The sequence below is a fragment of the Phacochoerus africanus genome, chromosome 4 (assembly GCF_016906955.1).
Source record: "Phacochoerus africanus isolate WHEZ1 chromosome 4, ROS_Pafr_v1, whole genome shotgun sequence".
NCBI lineage: Eukaryota > Metazoa > Chordata > Mammalia > Artiodactyla > Suidae > Phacochoerus > Phacochoerus africanus.
The window spans coordinates 72626597-72642167 of NC_062547.1; the positions used below are offsets into that span (position 1 = coordinate 72626597).

A 15571-nucleotide genomic window follows, 5' to 3' on the forward strand; every position below is an offset into this window, starting at 1 on the left:
TAGCTCTGATAAAGAAATTTAAATAAGAAGCAGTATAGTTCCAGAGCAGAAATTCTGGATCTGATTGCCCTGGATGGGGAACTCGAGCAAGAAGGGACAAGAAGGATCTGAAAAGGCACCTTGCAACCTGTAAGGTGTAAAGTTTTGGGAGGAGACCCTTGGTTCCCTCATCTGTGACGGGGGCAAATAACAGTATGGTTACCTAAGGGTTGTTGGGTGGGATTAAATGAGATACTATACAGTGTTCTCTTAGAATAGAGCCTAGCAAATAGCATTAAGCACAATATAAATATTCCTGACTATTGTTACTGGAATTATGTTACCACTGGTGTGTAACGAGAGGAACCAGGGACTGGAAATCCCCTGTGAAGCACAAGCTCACCCCCACCACTCCGCAAATGCAGAATCCCCCTCCAGCTGCTCAGCTCCTCCCATCACATACCCTCCAGCTGTCCCTGACTCCTTTGGCCCTGGATGGTCAGAGCCTGGAAATGCTGGGGGCAGCCCTGGTCTTGAATGCCATCCTACCGTCTGGCTGCAGGGACCCCGGTGGCCCAGATGGTAGAGGATGCCATCGACGGGGACCGGCTGAAGCACCTCATCCAAACCCCCTCCGGCTGTGGGGAGCAGAACATGATCGGCATGACGCCCACAGTCATCGCTGTGCACTACCTGGACAGCACCGAACAGTGGGAGAAGTTCGGCCTGGAGAAGAGGCAGGAAGCCTTGGAGCTCATCAAGAAGGGTATATGCCACACCTCCTCCTCTGAGCTGTCTAGGCCCCTGAGACCCCGCCCTTCCGAGCCCCCTCCAACCAGAGGCCCCGCCCCTCTAGAGGCCCCGCCCCTCTGAGCCCTCTCCAACCAGAGACTCCGCCCCTCTATAGGCACCGCCCCTCTGAGCCCCCTCCAACCAGGGGCCCCGCCCCTCCTCTGAGACCACCCCCTTGCTCCTCTCTGAGTCCCCCCCACCACTGAGGCCTTCTTGCCCCATTTTGAGAGCCCTTCTGTCTCTGAACCCTCTCTCCTCCAAGAATTCCTTTCCCTTCCTCTATCTGATCCTCCCACTTTCTACTTTAAGCTCCCCTTCCCCACCCCAAACTTGTCCCCTGCTCAGAGCCCCCTCTTTCTTCTCTGGACCCCTGTCCCACCTCTCACAGAATCTTTATCCTCTTTCTAAGCCCCTCCCCTCCCTGGCCTACCCATGGTAGCCACCCCCTCCACTCAGCCTCTGTTGACACTTCTCCCTTCTCGGCAGGGTACACCCAGCAACTGGCCTTCAGACAAAAGAACTCAGCCTTTGCCGCCTTCCAGGGCCGGCCGTCCAGCACCTGGTGAGTCTCCAAGATCTGCTTGCCCATCCTTAGCCTTGCACCTCCCTGAGCAGGGCCTGGATCCCGGCCTCAGGTGGTCTAGATTGGCTTCACCCACACAGCCCCGTGCGACTGGACCCCTCTACTCACGGAGTCAAAGCACCAGCCAGATGAGTGGCCTGCATGCCACACCGGGTCCTGAGTTTGGGGAAGAGAAACTGGGCGGACCGGGCCAGGCCCCGCCTCTCTCTGTTCATTGCTTGGCTGGGATGCAGTCTTCGGATCCCAGAGCCAATTGGCTCATGCTCTGTGTCCGCAGGCTGACAGCCTATGTGGTCAAAGTCTTCGCTATGGCAACCAACCTCATCGCCATCGACTCCCAGGTCCTCTGTGGGGCCGTCAAATGGCTGATCCTGGAGAAGCAGAAGCCTGATGGAGTCTTCGAGGAGAATGGGCCCGTGATACACCAAGAAATGATTGTAAGAGGAAGGGACTCAGAGCAGGCAGGGGGAGAGGGGCATCTGAGCATCACAGGTTGGCGGAGTGGGGGGGTGGGAGGAAGACTCCACCATCCACCCATGGCCCAATCCATTGTGCCAGGGGACAGGGGATAAGGGAGCTGGGAGTGCCACTCCTCCATTGCAAAAACCAAAGACTTGCAGGATCCGGTGCAAAAGGAAAGTTCCCAGGTCACAGAGCTGCTTAGAGCCGTGGTCCTCAAAGTGTGGTCCCCAAGCCAGCAGCATCAGCACCACCTGCAAACTTGTTAAAAATACACATTTTCAGGATGGACTCCAGAGGCACTGAATCAGAAACATTAGGGGCAATGTCTAGAAATTGGAGCTTTAACACACATATACACACATCTCTGCTGATGCTGGTGTGTGCTGAAGTTGGAGAGTTGCTGCCTTAGCCTGACCTTGCTGGCTTTCACACAGCTTTCTCCTGCCCCCCTTTACACTCTACCTGGACTGCTAGAAGCCTTGCTTTGTCCAGCCACAGGGCCTTTGAACATGCTTTTTCTGCTGCCTGCCCTGCTAACCCCTGCCCTCTTTGAGAGTTGACTCCTACTCACTCTTCAGATTGTGGTTCCATCTGTCACCCCTCAGAGACACTTTTCCACGACTGAGTCACACTCCCACTGTCCATTCTCAATGCCGTCTCCACTTCTCCTGCACAGCACTCATCAGTTTGTAATTATATATCTGTGGATGACCTGGTTGGCTCATGTCTGTCTCCCTTACTAGACAGGGAGCTCCATGAGGGCTGGGCTGGGGTCTGGTTTTCTCCCACCATCTTATCCACAGCTCCAGCAACATTTGCAGAATGAATGAATGGATACTAAAGAGCTTGGCCCTCCTGGGGAGACCCTGGGGAGAGACCCAGACCTGCCTTGACCTGCTGATCCTACAGGGGGGTGGTGGGCATGTGGGGACATGATGTTCACCCCCTCTGGGCTTCCTGCTTCCCCTCTAGGGTGGCTTCAAGAACACTGAGGAGAAAGATGTGTCCCTGACAGCCTTTGTTCTCATCGCGCTGCAGGAGGCTAAAGACATCTGCGAACCACAGGTCAATGTAAGTGTCCCTTGCCTCTCCCTTCCTCCCCTCCCCTGCTCAGGACACATCAGGTGAGGTATGGCTTTGGGGCCATTTCCAGTCCTCCCAGTGTGACAACCACCATCACAGTGGCCATAAGAGTACCTAACATTTATCGAGCCATTAACTAAGATACTCACCTAAAAGCTTCACATGTTTAAGTCCTGTAACCCTTGTAGCAGCCCAAGAGACAGGCTACCCTTATTATCCCCAGTTTTTAGAAGAGAAAACTGGAGCTCCCATCATGGCTCAGCATAAATGAATCTGACTAGTAGCCATGGGGACACAGGTTTGATCCCTGGCCTTGCTCAGTGGGTTAAGGATCTGGCGTTGCTGTGAGCTGTGGTGTAGATCACAGACGAGGCTCGGATCCTGTGTTGCTGTGGTATAGGCTGGCAACTATAGCTCCTATTTAACCCCTAGCCTGGGAACCTCCATATGCTGTAGGTGCAGCCCTAAAAAGACAAAAAAAAAAAAGAGAGAGAGAGAGAAAATTGAGGCACAGAGAGATCAAAGATCAGGTCCTTTCCGCCTGTTCTCCCATTTCTAGAGAGTTATAGCCAATTTCAGCAGAAGTCCTCTCAGTTTGCTTTCCACAGCACTCCTCCACATGTCTCCTTGCTGCTTTCCTAGAGAAAACTCAAGACACAGAGCTTAAAAAGAGGAGAAAAAAATCCTCAAGACCATTTCCTTAGTTTAGAGGGTCTTTCAGGGTATTTTTTTTAAGGAGTCCATGATCCCAAAAGGGAAGGGATTTAAAATGTTGACTATTCACTGTCCCCTTTTCCTCTGGCTTTGGTTCTGAAGCAGAGAAGTTTGGAAAGACAGGCTCTGGAGAATCTGTAATCACTCCATCTGCTTTTCCCTGGGATTTTGAGGCTGGGTTGCTTGACTTTAGCTTCCCTACAGGGGAACCTCAGGCTCTCATCTTCAGCCAGCTGCTTCTACCTCCTCAGAACCCCAGAAAAGGGATGGAGGGGAGGGGCCGTTGCCTTTAATGCCCAAAAGGGCCCAGGCCTTCCTGGTTCCAACCTGGAAGATTTGAGAGAAATTATAGTAGAAATGAGACAACACTAGGACTAGGCACGGGGTAGGGGTGGGGGTGTCAGAGAGAAGTGACTTCAAAGCCTGACTCTCAGGCCCCTTCCCTTGCAAGGCCTTAATGTGTACATCTGTAAAACGGGTATGGTGGTCTTTGTATTGTTTAGGACTCTCTGCATTGTCCTAGATGGAACACAAGTGTGACCCAGATTATGCAAAAATAGGGTATTTATTTTAGGGATCCAAGAATTTATCAAGTGCAACGATAAAAGTGTCCTCAGGGACTCTGCCAGAATGCTTCGTTTTTCACGTCCTCCCATATCTTTCCTTCCCTTCTTGCCTAATAATTCAACTTTCCTGGCCATCCGGCCTGCCTGGCCAAACTGTCTTCCTTGGGTAAATAGACCAAAGCACCAGCAGCAGACTCTCAGTGACAGATTCTGATTGGCTCACCGTGGGTCAGGTGATCACCTGTGGACCAATCAGCTGAGGGAGGCAGTAGGTCTTAGTGGGCAAATATGTGCGCTTCTGGTGTGGCCATGTGAGTGGAAGTGAGGTGTTCTAACAACAGTCATGGACAGATGTAGAAGAGATTCCTGGGCAGGCAAAAGGATCATTTCTACTGTAACATAACATTTTTTACTACACATATTATAATGAAGTATGGCATAGGCTGTGGAACCCGACTGCTGGCATTTAAATCAGGAGTATGCTGAACCCAGCTGTGTAAAATCTGTAAAACCAATTGTTAAATTTCCAGGAATTTGCAAGCTGGCTGTTAAACATGATCGTGATTAAATTAAATTATAAACTTACACTGAAAAACTGTAAACATTAAACAGTAAAAATAGGAGTTCCTGTCGTGACGCAGTGGAAACTAATCTGACTAGGAACCATGAGGTTACGGGTTCAATCCCTGGCCTGGCTCAGTGGGTTAAGAATCCAGCGTTGCCATGAGCTGTGGTGTAGGTCGCAGATGCGGCTCAGATCTGGCGGTGCTGTGGCTGTGGTGTAGACTGGCAGCTGTAGCTCCAATTAGACCCCTGGCCTGGGAACCTCCATAAGCCTCAGGTGCAGCCCTAAAAAGACAAAAAAGATTTTTTAAAAAAGGACAAAAAAAAAAGTAAAAACGCAGGTAATAAACACTTAAAATGTATCACTTCCTAAACATTTTGCTATCTTTTATCATGTTTCTTTTGAGAATTTATGTGTATTGTACTTGTATGGTGGAAATATTATGTAATGTTGAACTACTGCCCATCTCTTCCCAAATCTACATTCAATGATGTGGGTTGATTGATGGATTGAAAGCAGCCATGATAATATTGACATCATGGAAATGACAAACCCTTCAAATTATGTTTTCCCCCAACCCCCATCTTTCTGGATCACAGCATTTCTCTCTGACAGGAGGATAATGATGAAAATAATACCTACCTCATAGTATATTATGAGATTAAGTGAGCAAGTATATGCCTGGGACATAGTAAGAGCTAGCTATGATGATGATTACTCTCAGATAAGAAGTGTTCCCTTGGTGAGCTGAATCTGGCTCACACTAGCTCACGAGTGCCTACGGGGGGCATCTCTACCCCACTCCATGTTCAGGGACTTCACATTGGTAGCTTAAAACTGACCATGGTGGAATTTTTACACCACAGTAATTGGTGATGCATAAAGGAGCACCCCTCCCCCAACCCCATGCCTCCATTGGAGAGCTGATTGTTAAACATTCACCAGCACACCATGGGGTATACAGACTGCCCCCCCCATCCCCGCTGCCAGCACATAGTAGGTACTCAGCAACAAAGCAGCTCACAATGAGAAAGCTTCAAAAATAGGTAGTAGATCCAAGGCAGGTCCCAAGGACAGATACCATCCTGGAGCCCAGGAAGTGATGCTTGTGTGATCCTTACTAGTTCTCTGTGGCAGCAACGCCCACTTGATCAGAATACCCAATCCTCTTTCTCATAGAGCCTGTTGCGCAGCATCAATAAGGCAAGCGACTTCCTCGCAGACTACTACCTAGAATTAAAAAGACCATATACTGTGGCCATTGCTGGTTATGCCCTGGCTCTATCTGACAAGCTGGATAAGCCCTTCCTCAACAAACTTCTGAGCACAGCCAAAGGTAAGAGGCAGCCTGGAGAGATAAAGAAGGGGGTGCATGGCTAGGGTTTGAGGGTGGTCCTCTCAAGCTGGGATGCATGGCTCTAAGCTGCACTGGGATGCGCAGCTCCAAGTGGAGCTGGGCTGGATGGCTCTACGGGGTGAAAAGCTCTCATTGTAAACCACACAGGAAGGCTCACTGCATAATTCATGACAGCAGTGAGGTGTCATTAAGAACATGGGCTCTGACCTCAGGCAGACTGAAACCGAAACCCCACTCAGCCACTTTCTCACTGCCTGACCTTGGACAAGTCATTTAACTTCTCTGGACCTTAGTTTCCTCATCTTAATACCTACATCGCAGGGTGGTCATGAAGATTAAATGTATAATGCAAGTAGAAGAGAGTCTAGCACACAGTAAGAGCTCTGTCACTGATACCATTAGTGCCTTTAATTTTATTTTATTTTTTGTCTTTTTAGGGCCACACCTGCCGCATATGGAAGTTCCCAGGCTAGGGGTTAAATTGGAGCCACAGCTGCTGGCCTATGCCACAGCACAGCAATGCAGGATCCAAGCCATGTATGCAACCTATCTGGAAATGCCAGATCCTTAACCCACTGAGCAAGGCCAGGGATTGAACCTGAATCCTCATGGATCCTAGTCAGATTCATTAACTGCTGAGCCACAAAGGGAACTCCACCTTCAATATTGTTAAAACTATTATCATTATCTGAAAGCATAGGGAACTTAGCACAGTGCCTAGCACAGAGTGAGTGCTTAATTTTTGGTCCCAGCTGATGACACTGTATCATGTTTGCACTCACTGATGTGACATATCTCAAGTAATGGAATGTAACATATACAAAAGTCATTTAACACAAGAATAATTTATTGGTGGTGGCCAGCTCTCCTCCACACAGAGATGCAGAGATCTAGGCCTCTATCTTTTCATAGCTCTGCCGCTCAGAATCCACCCATGTAAGCTGAGGGGGAAATAGTCAGGAAGACTGTGCAAGGGAGGTGGACCAAACATGGAAGGGGTCCCATCATTGCTGTGCACATACCATTGGTCAAAGCTTAGTTATGTGGCCATACCTACCTGCAAAGGCATCTGGGAGATGTAGTCCAACTCTGTGCCCAGGAAGAGGAGGGTATGATTCTTAGTGACAGCCTCTGCCATCAGTATTTTCTTAGGCACTTGTGACATACAGTGAATACAGCGCAGCCCTTCCCATTATGGCCTCACACCTCAGTTGAGGGGGGAAAAATGAATTAATAGATTACTGTAGAACATTATAGCATTGGGATAGTAGAAGCACAGGATGCTTTAATGGATAGGAGGAAGAAGGGCCTCGCTTCCTCTTAGGGTGCCATTGAAGCTCAGTTGTGCGGGGTGAGAATTAACCACAGGTAGATGGAGAAAAATTGCTCCAAGTAGAGGGAACAGAATATGCAAAGGCTCATAGGTTTAAAAAAAAAGAGCAAGTTTAGGGAATCTCCTGCAGTGGGGCTGCAGTTGAGAATTCAAATGGAGGAGTGAGGGTTGATGAGGGAAGAGAGCAAGGCAGAAGACAGCAGATTGAGGGTCTTGAATGTGGGCCAGGACACTTGAAAACCAAGTCCAGTATGAGTCTTTTATTTTTTTTCTGAGCTTTCTCTGAGCTATTTACAGTCTGGACAGAGTAGTGAGCATTGAGAGTGGGGGTTCTCTCTGCAGAAAGGAACCGCTGGGAGGAACCTGGCCAGAAGCTCTACAACGTGGAGGCCACATCCTACGCCCTCTTGGCTCTGCTGGTACTCAAAGACTTTGACTCTGTCCCTCCTATTGTGCGCTGGCTCAATGAGCAGAGATACTACGGAGGTGGCTACGGATCTACCCAGGCAAGTAGCCCCATCCCCACCCCACCTCCACCCCAGGCACCTGCATCCCAACCTCTTCTGGCCTCCCACTAGCCTTCTGGAGTAGGCACTGAGACCAAGAGAGGTAGGTCTTCTGTCCCTTGAGCCAGGATGGTTGGAATGAAGTTGAGAAATCTTTTTTTCCCCCCTTATAAACCCATCTCTGGATCTAGACTACATTCTGAGTGCTCCAAGCTGTGTTCTGAGCCTCTCTTTCCCTCTTGACATCTAGGTCATGTTCTCAGGGCTCAGGTTCAGATGTGAGCCTCTCTCTCCCCCTGGTTCCCCAGTTCCACCAGGTTCCCTATCTTATCCTGTCTCACTGGTAGGTTCTAGATCCTGTTCATCTCACCAGACCCCCAATGTTACCTTGTCTCATTGGTAGGTTCTAGACTGGATTTTTAGTTGTTCTGGGCCATTATCCAAGCTTCTTTCTCTCACTTGTGGGTTCTAGACCATGTTCTCAGCTCCTTCAGGCTCTCAATATTACCCTGTCTTACTGTGGGTTCTAGAAAAGGGTCTCAGCTATTCTAGCCCATGGGTTCTAGACCATGGGTTCTTTAGCCGCAAACTCCAGCATCCTCGAGCTCCAGTTTAACCCCCTTTCTTTCTACTGGGGTCTCAATCACATTCTCAGTGTTTGGGATTCTAGATCAGATGCTCAGTGTTCCCAACTTTACTCTTTTTTCATGAGTGGGTTCTAGACATATTCCCAGCACTTCTAAACTCTTGTCTTAGACCCTCTCCTCTAGACGGGTCTAGACTACTTTCTCAGTGTGGCTAGACTTTCAGTCTTATGTCTGCCCTTTCTGGAGAATTCTAGACATGTTCCCCATGTCTCCAAGCTCTTGTCTGAACCCCTCTCACTCAGAGAGTTCTAGAACATGTCCTCAGTAGCCAACAACCCTCGATCTTGTTCTTGAAGGCCACAATGGGTGGGTTCAAGGCCACAGTTTCAGGGCCCCAGCTCTGATCTGAGACTCTTCATCCCTCAGTGGGGTCTAACAATTTTCTTGTTGCCCAGATTCACCCTCTTTCTCTGTCATGGGTAATAGGCCACTTTCATGGTGTTCCAAGCCTTGGCCCAATACCAGAAGGATGTCCCTGATCACAAGGATCTGAACCTGGATGTGTCCATCCACCTGCCCAGCCGCAGCTCTCCAGTCAGGCATCGTATCCTCTGGGAATCTGCTAGCCTTCTGCGGTCAGAAGAGGTACAGCCACCTGACCAAACCCTCATCATTTTCAACCTCCATGTGAATTTGCAGGGAGGCAGAAGGGAGGGCAAAAGACCATCACAGCCAGGGGAAGGCTTGGTTCCTAATGCTTTCTCTTCTCTCTCCCCACTCCTTGCAGACAAAAGAAAATGAGAGATTCACATTAACAGCTGAAGGGAAAGGGCAAGGCACCTTGTCGGTAAGAAACGAGGACCCGCACCTGCTGGACCCACTGCCTTTCCTAGACTCCCCCGAGGCACCCTTTCCTCCCCAAGTCAAGTGGGCTGACACCTTGTCTCCCTTCCCATCTCACCAGGTGGTGACCATGTACCACGCCAAGACCAAAGGCAAAACCACCTGCAAGAAGTTCGACCTCACGGTTTCCATACATCCAGCCCCTGAACCAGGTAAAAGGTGTACAGACCCTATCTATCGACCCCTCCCCATGCCATTCTAAGGTCTTCCTCCTTCCTGGATCAGAACCCAGGAACTTCCCCCTCCCACCCTTTTGTCTTCTGTGTTTCTAGTCAAGAAGCCTCAGGAAGCCAAGAGCTCCATGGTCCTTGACATCTGTACCAGGTAAGAGATGGCTCATTGGGGTTCATCCTGGCCATCCTCTGTCTCTGGCAAGACTTCTTACAAATAACAACTGTGATGCCTAATGCTTTCTGCGAGTGTATTTTGCATCTGGTCCTGTGCTAAGTACCCACAGGAGGCAGAGAGGTTCTCATGATGCATGGCATTGCGAGACTGGCAATGACCATGTAAGCTGAGGCTGTGCCAATCGATCTTATCTATGAAGTTACAATTATTTCATGACCTTTAAGAGTTTGGATCACAACATCAAAAACTCTCCTCCCACCAGTTACAAAGGCCTAGAGAAATGCAAGTGTAGTGAGATGAATATTTGTTGAGTACACTGGGATGTAGATCGCAGACGCGGTTCAGATCCAGTGTTGCTGTGGCTGTGGTGTAGGCCGGCAGCTGTAGCTCCAAATCAACCCCTAGCCTGGGCACCTCCACATGCCACAAGTGCGGCCCTAAAACGACAAAAACAAACAAACAAACAAAGCACTGTGGTTGGGACAGTGCCCCCTTTCTTCTCTTTGTATAACTTATGATTTCAAGCCAGCATCTTTTTATGCCATCGTGAATTGTCATGTTCCCTTCCAAGTTTGAGTCAGCTTCCACCATTTATGCCTTTGAGTTTCCAGTGTCAAGGAAATAACCAAGAGTCCCTTCAGTGTCATGGTTCTTGCCAGTGTCACATCCTCTGGGACATCGACATCCTCCTTGTCACAACCACTTTCCTCCTTTATGTTGCTAAGTTTGCCTCACTAAGTTCCTCCAGCCACAGAGCTAGTCTCGCAAAAGGCAGCTGGGCCAACCTCCCCGAGGTCTGCTAATTTTTTCTCTAACTCCATTTATGTTCTATTCAAATTTTACTGCCAGTGTTATCGCTCCTCATTTCGTTGCTGCACTTTTATCTTTGTGGACAAATTCCCTTTTTCAGGTATCCATTTTCATAAAAGGCCACATGGTTTTTTCACTGTAAGACTGAGAAGTAACACAACTACACGCTTTGCTGCCTGAGTGTGAACTGAATAATGATGCTCAGGGACCTGTCACTGATGGACTTTGAAAGAAGTAAAGTGATTGGTCCTTGGCTGTGATGTGCATCTGTTATTTACGTAGTGATTAGTGGAGTGATGAGCTAGCAACAAGATTTGTACTTTATGCAATTACTCACAAGTGATATACCGTGAAATCTGAACCATGGTGAGAGTTCCCTGGTGGCCTAGTGGTTAGAATTTGGCTCTTTGACTGCTGCAGCCTAGGTTCAATCCCTGGTCTGCAAACTGAGATACCACGTCAAGTCACTGCATGACAAAAAAAAAAAAAAAAAAGAAAAGAAAGAAAAAGAGAAGAAAAAAGAAACCTGAACCATAGTGCTAGGGGATATTATTGACCTAGACCATGGTAACAGAATCATACAAAGTGAGACCCGGCCACATTCTTATCTTCATTTTCTAGAATTGAGGCACAAAGAGGTCAAGTGACTCATCAAATATTACACAGAGCTGGGATTTGAACCCAAGCAGTTGGACTCTAGAACCTGAGCAATTAATCACCTTGACCATTATGCTACCTTTTCTTTATTCCTTTTGGGAAAGTGTTTCCTAAAGTATAACATCTTTCTATGCTGCTATGTGAGATCTAGATACAACTCCCTTGTCCAGGCACTGATCCCCACCCTGGGGCCCAACCCCTCTCCCCCTGCCCCATCCAGGTACCTTGGAAACCAGGATGCCACTATGTCAATCCTGGATATATCCATGATGACTGGCTTCTCTCCTGATACTGAAGACCTCAAACTGGTATGAAGGTCTTGGGCTCAGGAGCTGGGATCCATGGGAAGGAGCCTGGGGTCTGGAAGAAGCTGGAGGGAGGGGGATACGGGAGGGATTTTCACAAGCCCCACTCTTTCCCAGCTGAGCACTGGTGTGGACAGATACATCTCTAAGTATGAGCTGAACAAAGCCCTCTCCAACAAAAACACCCTCATCATCTACCTGGACAAGGTAAGGCTTCCTTTGATATCTTACCTTACCTTCTCCACTCCACTAGCCTTTGTCTGTGGGTCAGACCAGCTCTGGGCTGGGGGATACAGGATCTGTGCTGCTGGACATGGGAGGAAGGGGCATGGAAAACAAAGTGGTTGACCTAGGTCAACAAGGTGGTCAACCTGGGTCAACAAGGTAGTCATCCCAGGTCAGCAAGTGATCAACAAGGTGGTCAACCTGGGTAACAAAGTGTTCAACTCATCTTCTATAGCGTCTCACCTTTGGACCACTCATGTTCCAACCTGATTTTTCACTTGCTTCCTCCAACTTCTTCTCATTAGAGTCCTAAACCATCATGGGGTTAAAATATATATATATATGGTTTCAAAAAAAAAAAGTGTCCAGTAGAGAGAAAGGACTTCCCTTGCTCCCCAACCTCTAGCACTTCTCCCTTCTTAATTTCTCTCCATCTAGCTTTCTCTTGCTCTCTTTATCTCTAACATGATTTGAGCTTCCTTCCCTGTCCTGCTTATTTCTCTCCATCCCCCATCTTCATATCTTCCCTGCTAACTCCCAATACCCTCAGTGACCCTCACCCTGTATTAGTCAGCATAAGTAACAGTAGCTACTATAATAAAACCCCCCAAGAACATAAGGGTTTCAACATAAGAGACTTGGATTTCTCGTTCATGTAAAGTCCAGTTGGTATGGGAGGGGATGAGGGAGGCCTTCTGTTTCATGAGGTCACTCAGGGGTCCAAGTACCTTCCATCTCGAGATTCTATAATCCCTAGGATTTTGGAATCCTCTGCTGGATCCAGTCTTTCTAGAAGAAGAGCAGATTGTGCAGGAGATGGGTTTTTTTTTAATCTTTTTTGTATTTTAATTTTTTTGTACTTTTCAACTTTTATAATTTCAACCTTCCAAGTTTCAGAGCACAGTGAAGGAGCACCATATACCCTTGACCCAAATTCACTGATTGTTAGCCTTTTCCTCCAAATATACATCTCTCACATATACATAGGTGTATGTACATATGTATGTATATCTGTTTCCTTCCTTCCCTTCCTTTTATTTTGTCCAGCTTTATTGTGATTTAATTGGCATGTAAAATTGTGTAGGTTTCAGGTGTACGGTATAATGATTTGATGTGTATATATATTGGAAAATGATTACCACAATAAACATAGTTACATCCAGAACCTCACATAGTTATAATGTGTATGAGTGGTGAGAACTTTTAAGAGGTACTCATTTAGCAACTTTCAGAAATCTCATGCTGTCTTGTTAGCCATAGAATATGTATCAGGACATAGACAGCAATTATGGGCCAGAACGCAATCCCATGGTCACACAGAACTGAAAACAGGCTGAGAAGTGTAATCTAGCCATGAGCCTTGGAGGAAAAAAAAAGGAATTTGTTGAGCTGCTCATTAATCCTTTTGCAAAGATTCCTACCCCCTCCCCATCTTCCCCATTCATATCCATTCTTGGTCCCTCAGTTTCTCCACCACTGCCCCAACCCTCAGGACCCCATGCTGGATTTCCTCCCATGTTGCCCTCCTGATCAGCTTCTTCTCTCTTCCCAGATCTCACACACCCTGGAGGACTGTATATCCTTCAAAGTTCACCAGTACTTTAATGTGGGGCTTATACAGCCTGGGTCAGTCAAGGTGTACTCCTATTACAACCTGGGTGAGCAGTCATCCCAGAGCCTGGGGTCCTAGGGTCCCACGGATCTGGGAGTTAGGGCCCTGAGGGTACCAGGGTTGGGGACCCAGTGTCCACAAGTCTGATGGACTGGAGTTGGGAACTTGAACCCCCAGGTGTTGTCGGTGGGACGGAAGGCTGACCCCTCCCCATCACTTCTGCCCACAGATGAGTCTTGCACCCGGTTCTACCACCCGGAGAAGGAGGACGGGATGCTGAACAAACTCTGCCACAAAGAAATGTGTCGCTGTGCTGAGGGTGGGTGCGCAGGCGCTAGGAGGGTGGCCACGCCCACTTGAGACCCCACCCCCACCCCCGCTCCCAGGGAGGGCGGGGACAGTGTGTGACCCGAGAGCTCTGGGCCGGGGGCTGGCCATACCCATGGGTGGTGGGCGCTGAAAAAGAAACTAAACTTAGACCACGTCCCCCATCCATCCACCCCCCCCCCCCCCCCCGCGCAGAGAACTGCTTCATGCACCATGACGAAGAGGAGGTCACCCTGGACGACCGGCTGGACAGGGCCTGCGAGCCCGGCGTGGACTATGGTGAGGGGGTGGGGTCCACGCATGCGTGACATATGTGCACAACAGGTGTGCTGGCAGGTGTGGTCATGGCTGCATGTGGCTGTGGTTGTGGATGACTGGTGTGTGTGTCTGTGTGTGTATGTTTTGTGTTGTGAGAGGCCGTGATTGCACGAGGAACCCTGGTCATGAGTGGGATGGGTATGTGGGAGTGTGTGAGAGAAGGTGGTTGTGAGTGGCTATGGTTGTGTACATGGCTGTGTGGTGGGGAGCCGCATTTGTCTGAGATGGTGATTGTGGGAGTAGCTGTCGTTGTGCTTGTGACTGTTGTGGTGAGCGGCTCTAGTTTGTGTGCTTGGCTGCCTTTCGGACTGTAGCTGTGTTTGTGCATCATTGTCTTGGTTATATGAGAGGATGACTGTAGGTCTCAGTGGAGAGGAGTGGCTGTCGAGGTGTATACGGCGGTGGTTGTGGACAGCTGTGTAATTGTGTGCATGGCTGGGGGTGTGGCTGTGTGTGTTCGGGGTGGAGGTGGGGAGGCAGACAGGAACTGGAGGGTGCCTGGCTCTGATCCTGCATGTGTCTGCTCGAGAGGAGCCATAGGCCCAGGTGAGGGCGCCCCAGGGTCAACCCAGCCCAGGACCCACGCTGTCCTCCTTGCCCTCAACAGTGTACAAGACCAGACTTCTCAAGAAGGAGCTGTCAGATGACTTTGACGATTACATCATGGTCATCGAGCAGATCATCAAATCAGGTGAACCCGGTGCTCTGTTTGCTCTCTTTCGGCCTCCCCCTCTGTCTCCCTCTCCCCCCCACCAGCTCAGCTTCCCTTTCCCTCCCCTCCAGGCTCCGATGAAGTGCAGGTTGGACAGGAGCGCAGGTTCATCAGCCACATCAAATGTAGAGAAGCCCTCAAACTAAAGGAGGGGGGACACTACCTTGTGTGGGGAGTCTCCTCCGACCTGTGGGGAGAGAAACCCAAGTGAGTGCCCGCCCTGCACCTATGTGAGGCCGCCCCCCCCCGCCCCTCCCCTCCCCCTCCTGACCTGTCTCCCTTTCCCCCAGCATCAGCTACATCATTGGGAAGGACACCTGGGTGGAGCTGTGGCCTGATGCTGATGTATGCCAAGATGAGGAGAACCAGAAACAGTGCCAGGACCTGGCCAACTTCTCTGAGAACATGGTCGTCTTTGGTTGCCCCAACTGATGCCACTCCCCCACAGTCTACCCAATAAAGCTCCAGTTATCTTTCACATTTCCCCCCACATCTGAAGGTCTTTTTTTTTTTTTTTTTTTGGTCTTTGAGAGGGGAAAAGAGGCAGCTGTGATCCCGCCACTGCCTCACCCACAGCTCAGGTTCATCCTACTGAAACTCCACCTGCTTCCCACTTCATCCCCTCCAGCAGTTCACCCGGCTTCCTCGCCTCAAATGCATGTACCTGCCTTACCTGCACCTAGTGGGCAGTACATCTGCAGCTTCCCCTGCATCTCCCATGCACCCTCATCCTTACCCAAATTCTCATTTGCATTCTCACCTGCATCCTCCCCAGCAGCTCACTGTCCCTTCACCTGAGCTTTCACCACCTTGCTTACCTACCTCCT

General features: G+C 49.3%; 1 protein-coding gene across 1 annotated transcript in view; it reads left to right on the forward strand.

The window, feature by feature from the left end:
- Positions 1-15222, forward strand: part of C3 (complement C3) — a 39345-nt gene extending 24123 nt beyond the window's left edge. The window contains exons 24-41 of the mRNA XM_047777333.1: positions 542-745; positions 1258-1333; positions 1632-1791; positions 2789-2887; positions 5924-6080; positions 7777-7940; positions 9014-9172; positions 9315-9374; positions 9492-9582; positions 9703-9754; positions 11466-11553; positions 11668-11757; positions 13328-13433; positions 13617-13706; positions 13910-13993; positions 14640-14723; positions 14816-14951; positions 15035-15222. Of these exons, the coding sequence (XP_047633289.1) occupies positions 542-745; positions 1258-1333; positions 1632-1791; positions 2789-2887; positions 5924-6080; positions 7777-7940; positions 9014-9172; positions 9315-9374; positions 9492-9582; positions 9703-9754; positions 11466-11553; positions 11668-11757; positions 13328-13433; positions 13617-13706; positions 13910-13993; positions 14640-14723; positions 14816-14951; positions 15035-15176 (2042 nt within the window). The 3' untranslated portion in view covers positions 15177-15222. The remainder of the gene's footprint in view (positions 1-541; positions 746-1257; positions 1334-1631; positions 1792-2788; positions 2888-5923; positions 6081-7776; positions 7941-9013; positions 9173-9314; positions 9375-9491; positions 9583-9702; positions 9755-11465; positions 11554-11667; positions 11758-13327; positions 13434-13616; positions 13707-13909; positions 13994-14639; positions 14724-14815; positions 14952-15034) is intronic.
- The last annotated feature ends 349 nt before the right edge of the window (positions 15223-15571 follow it).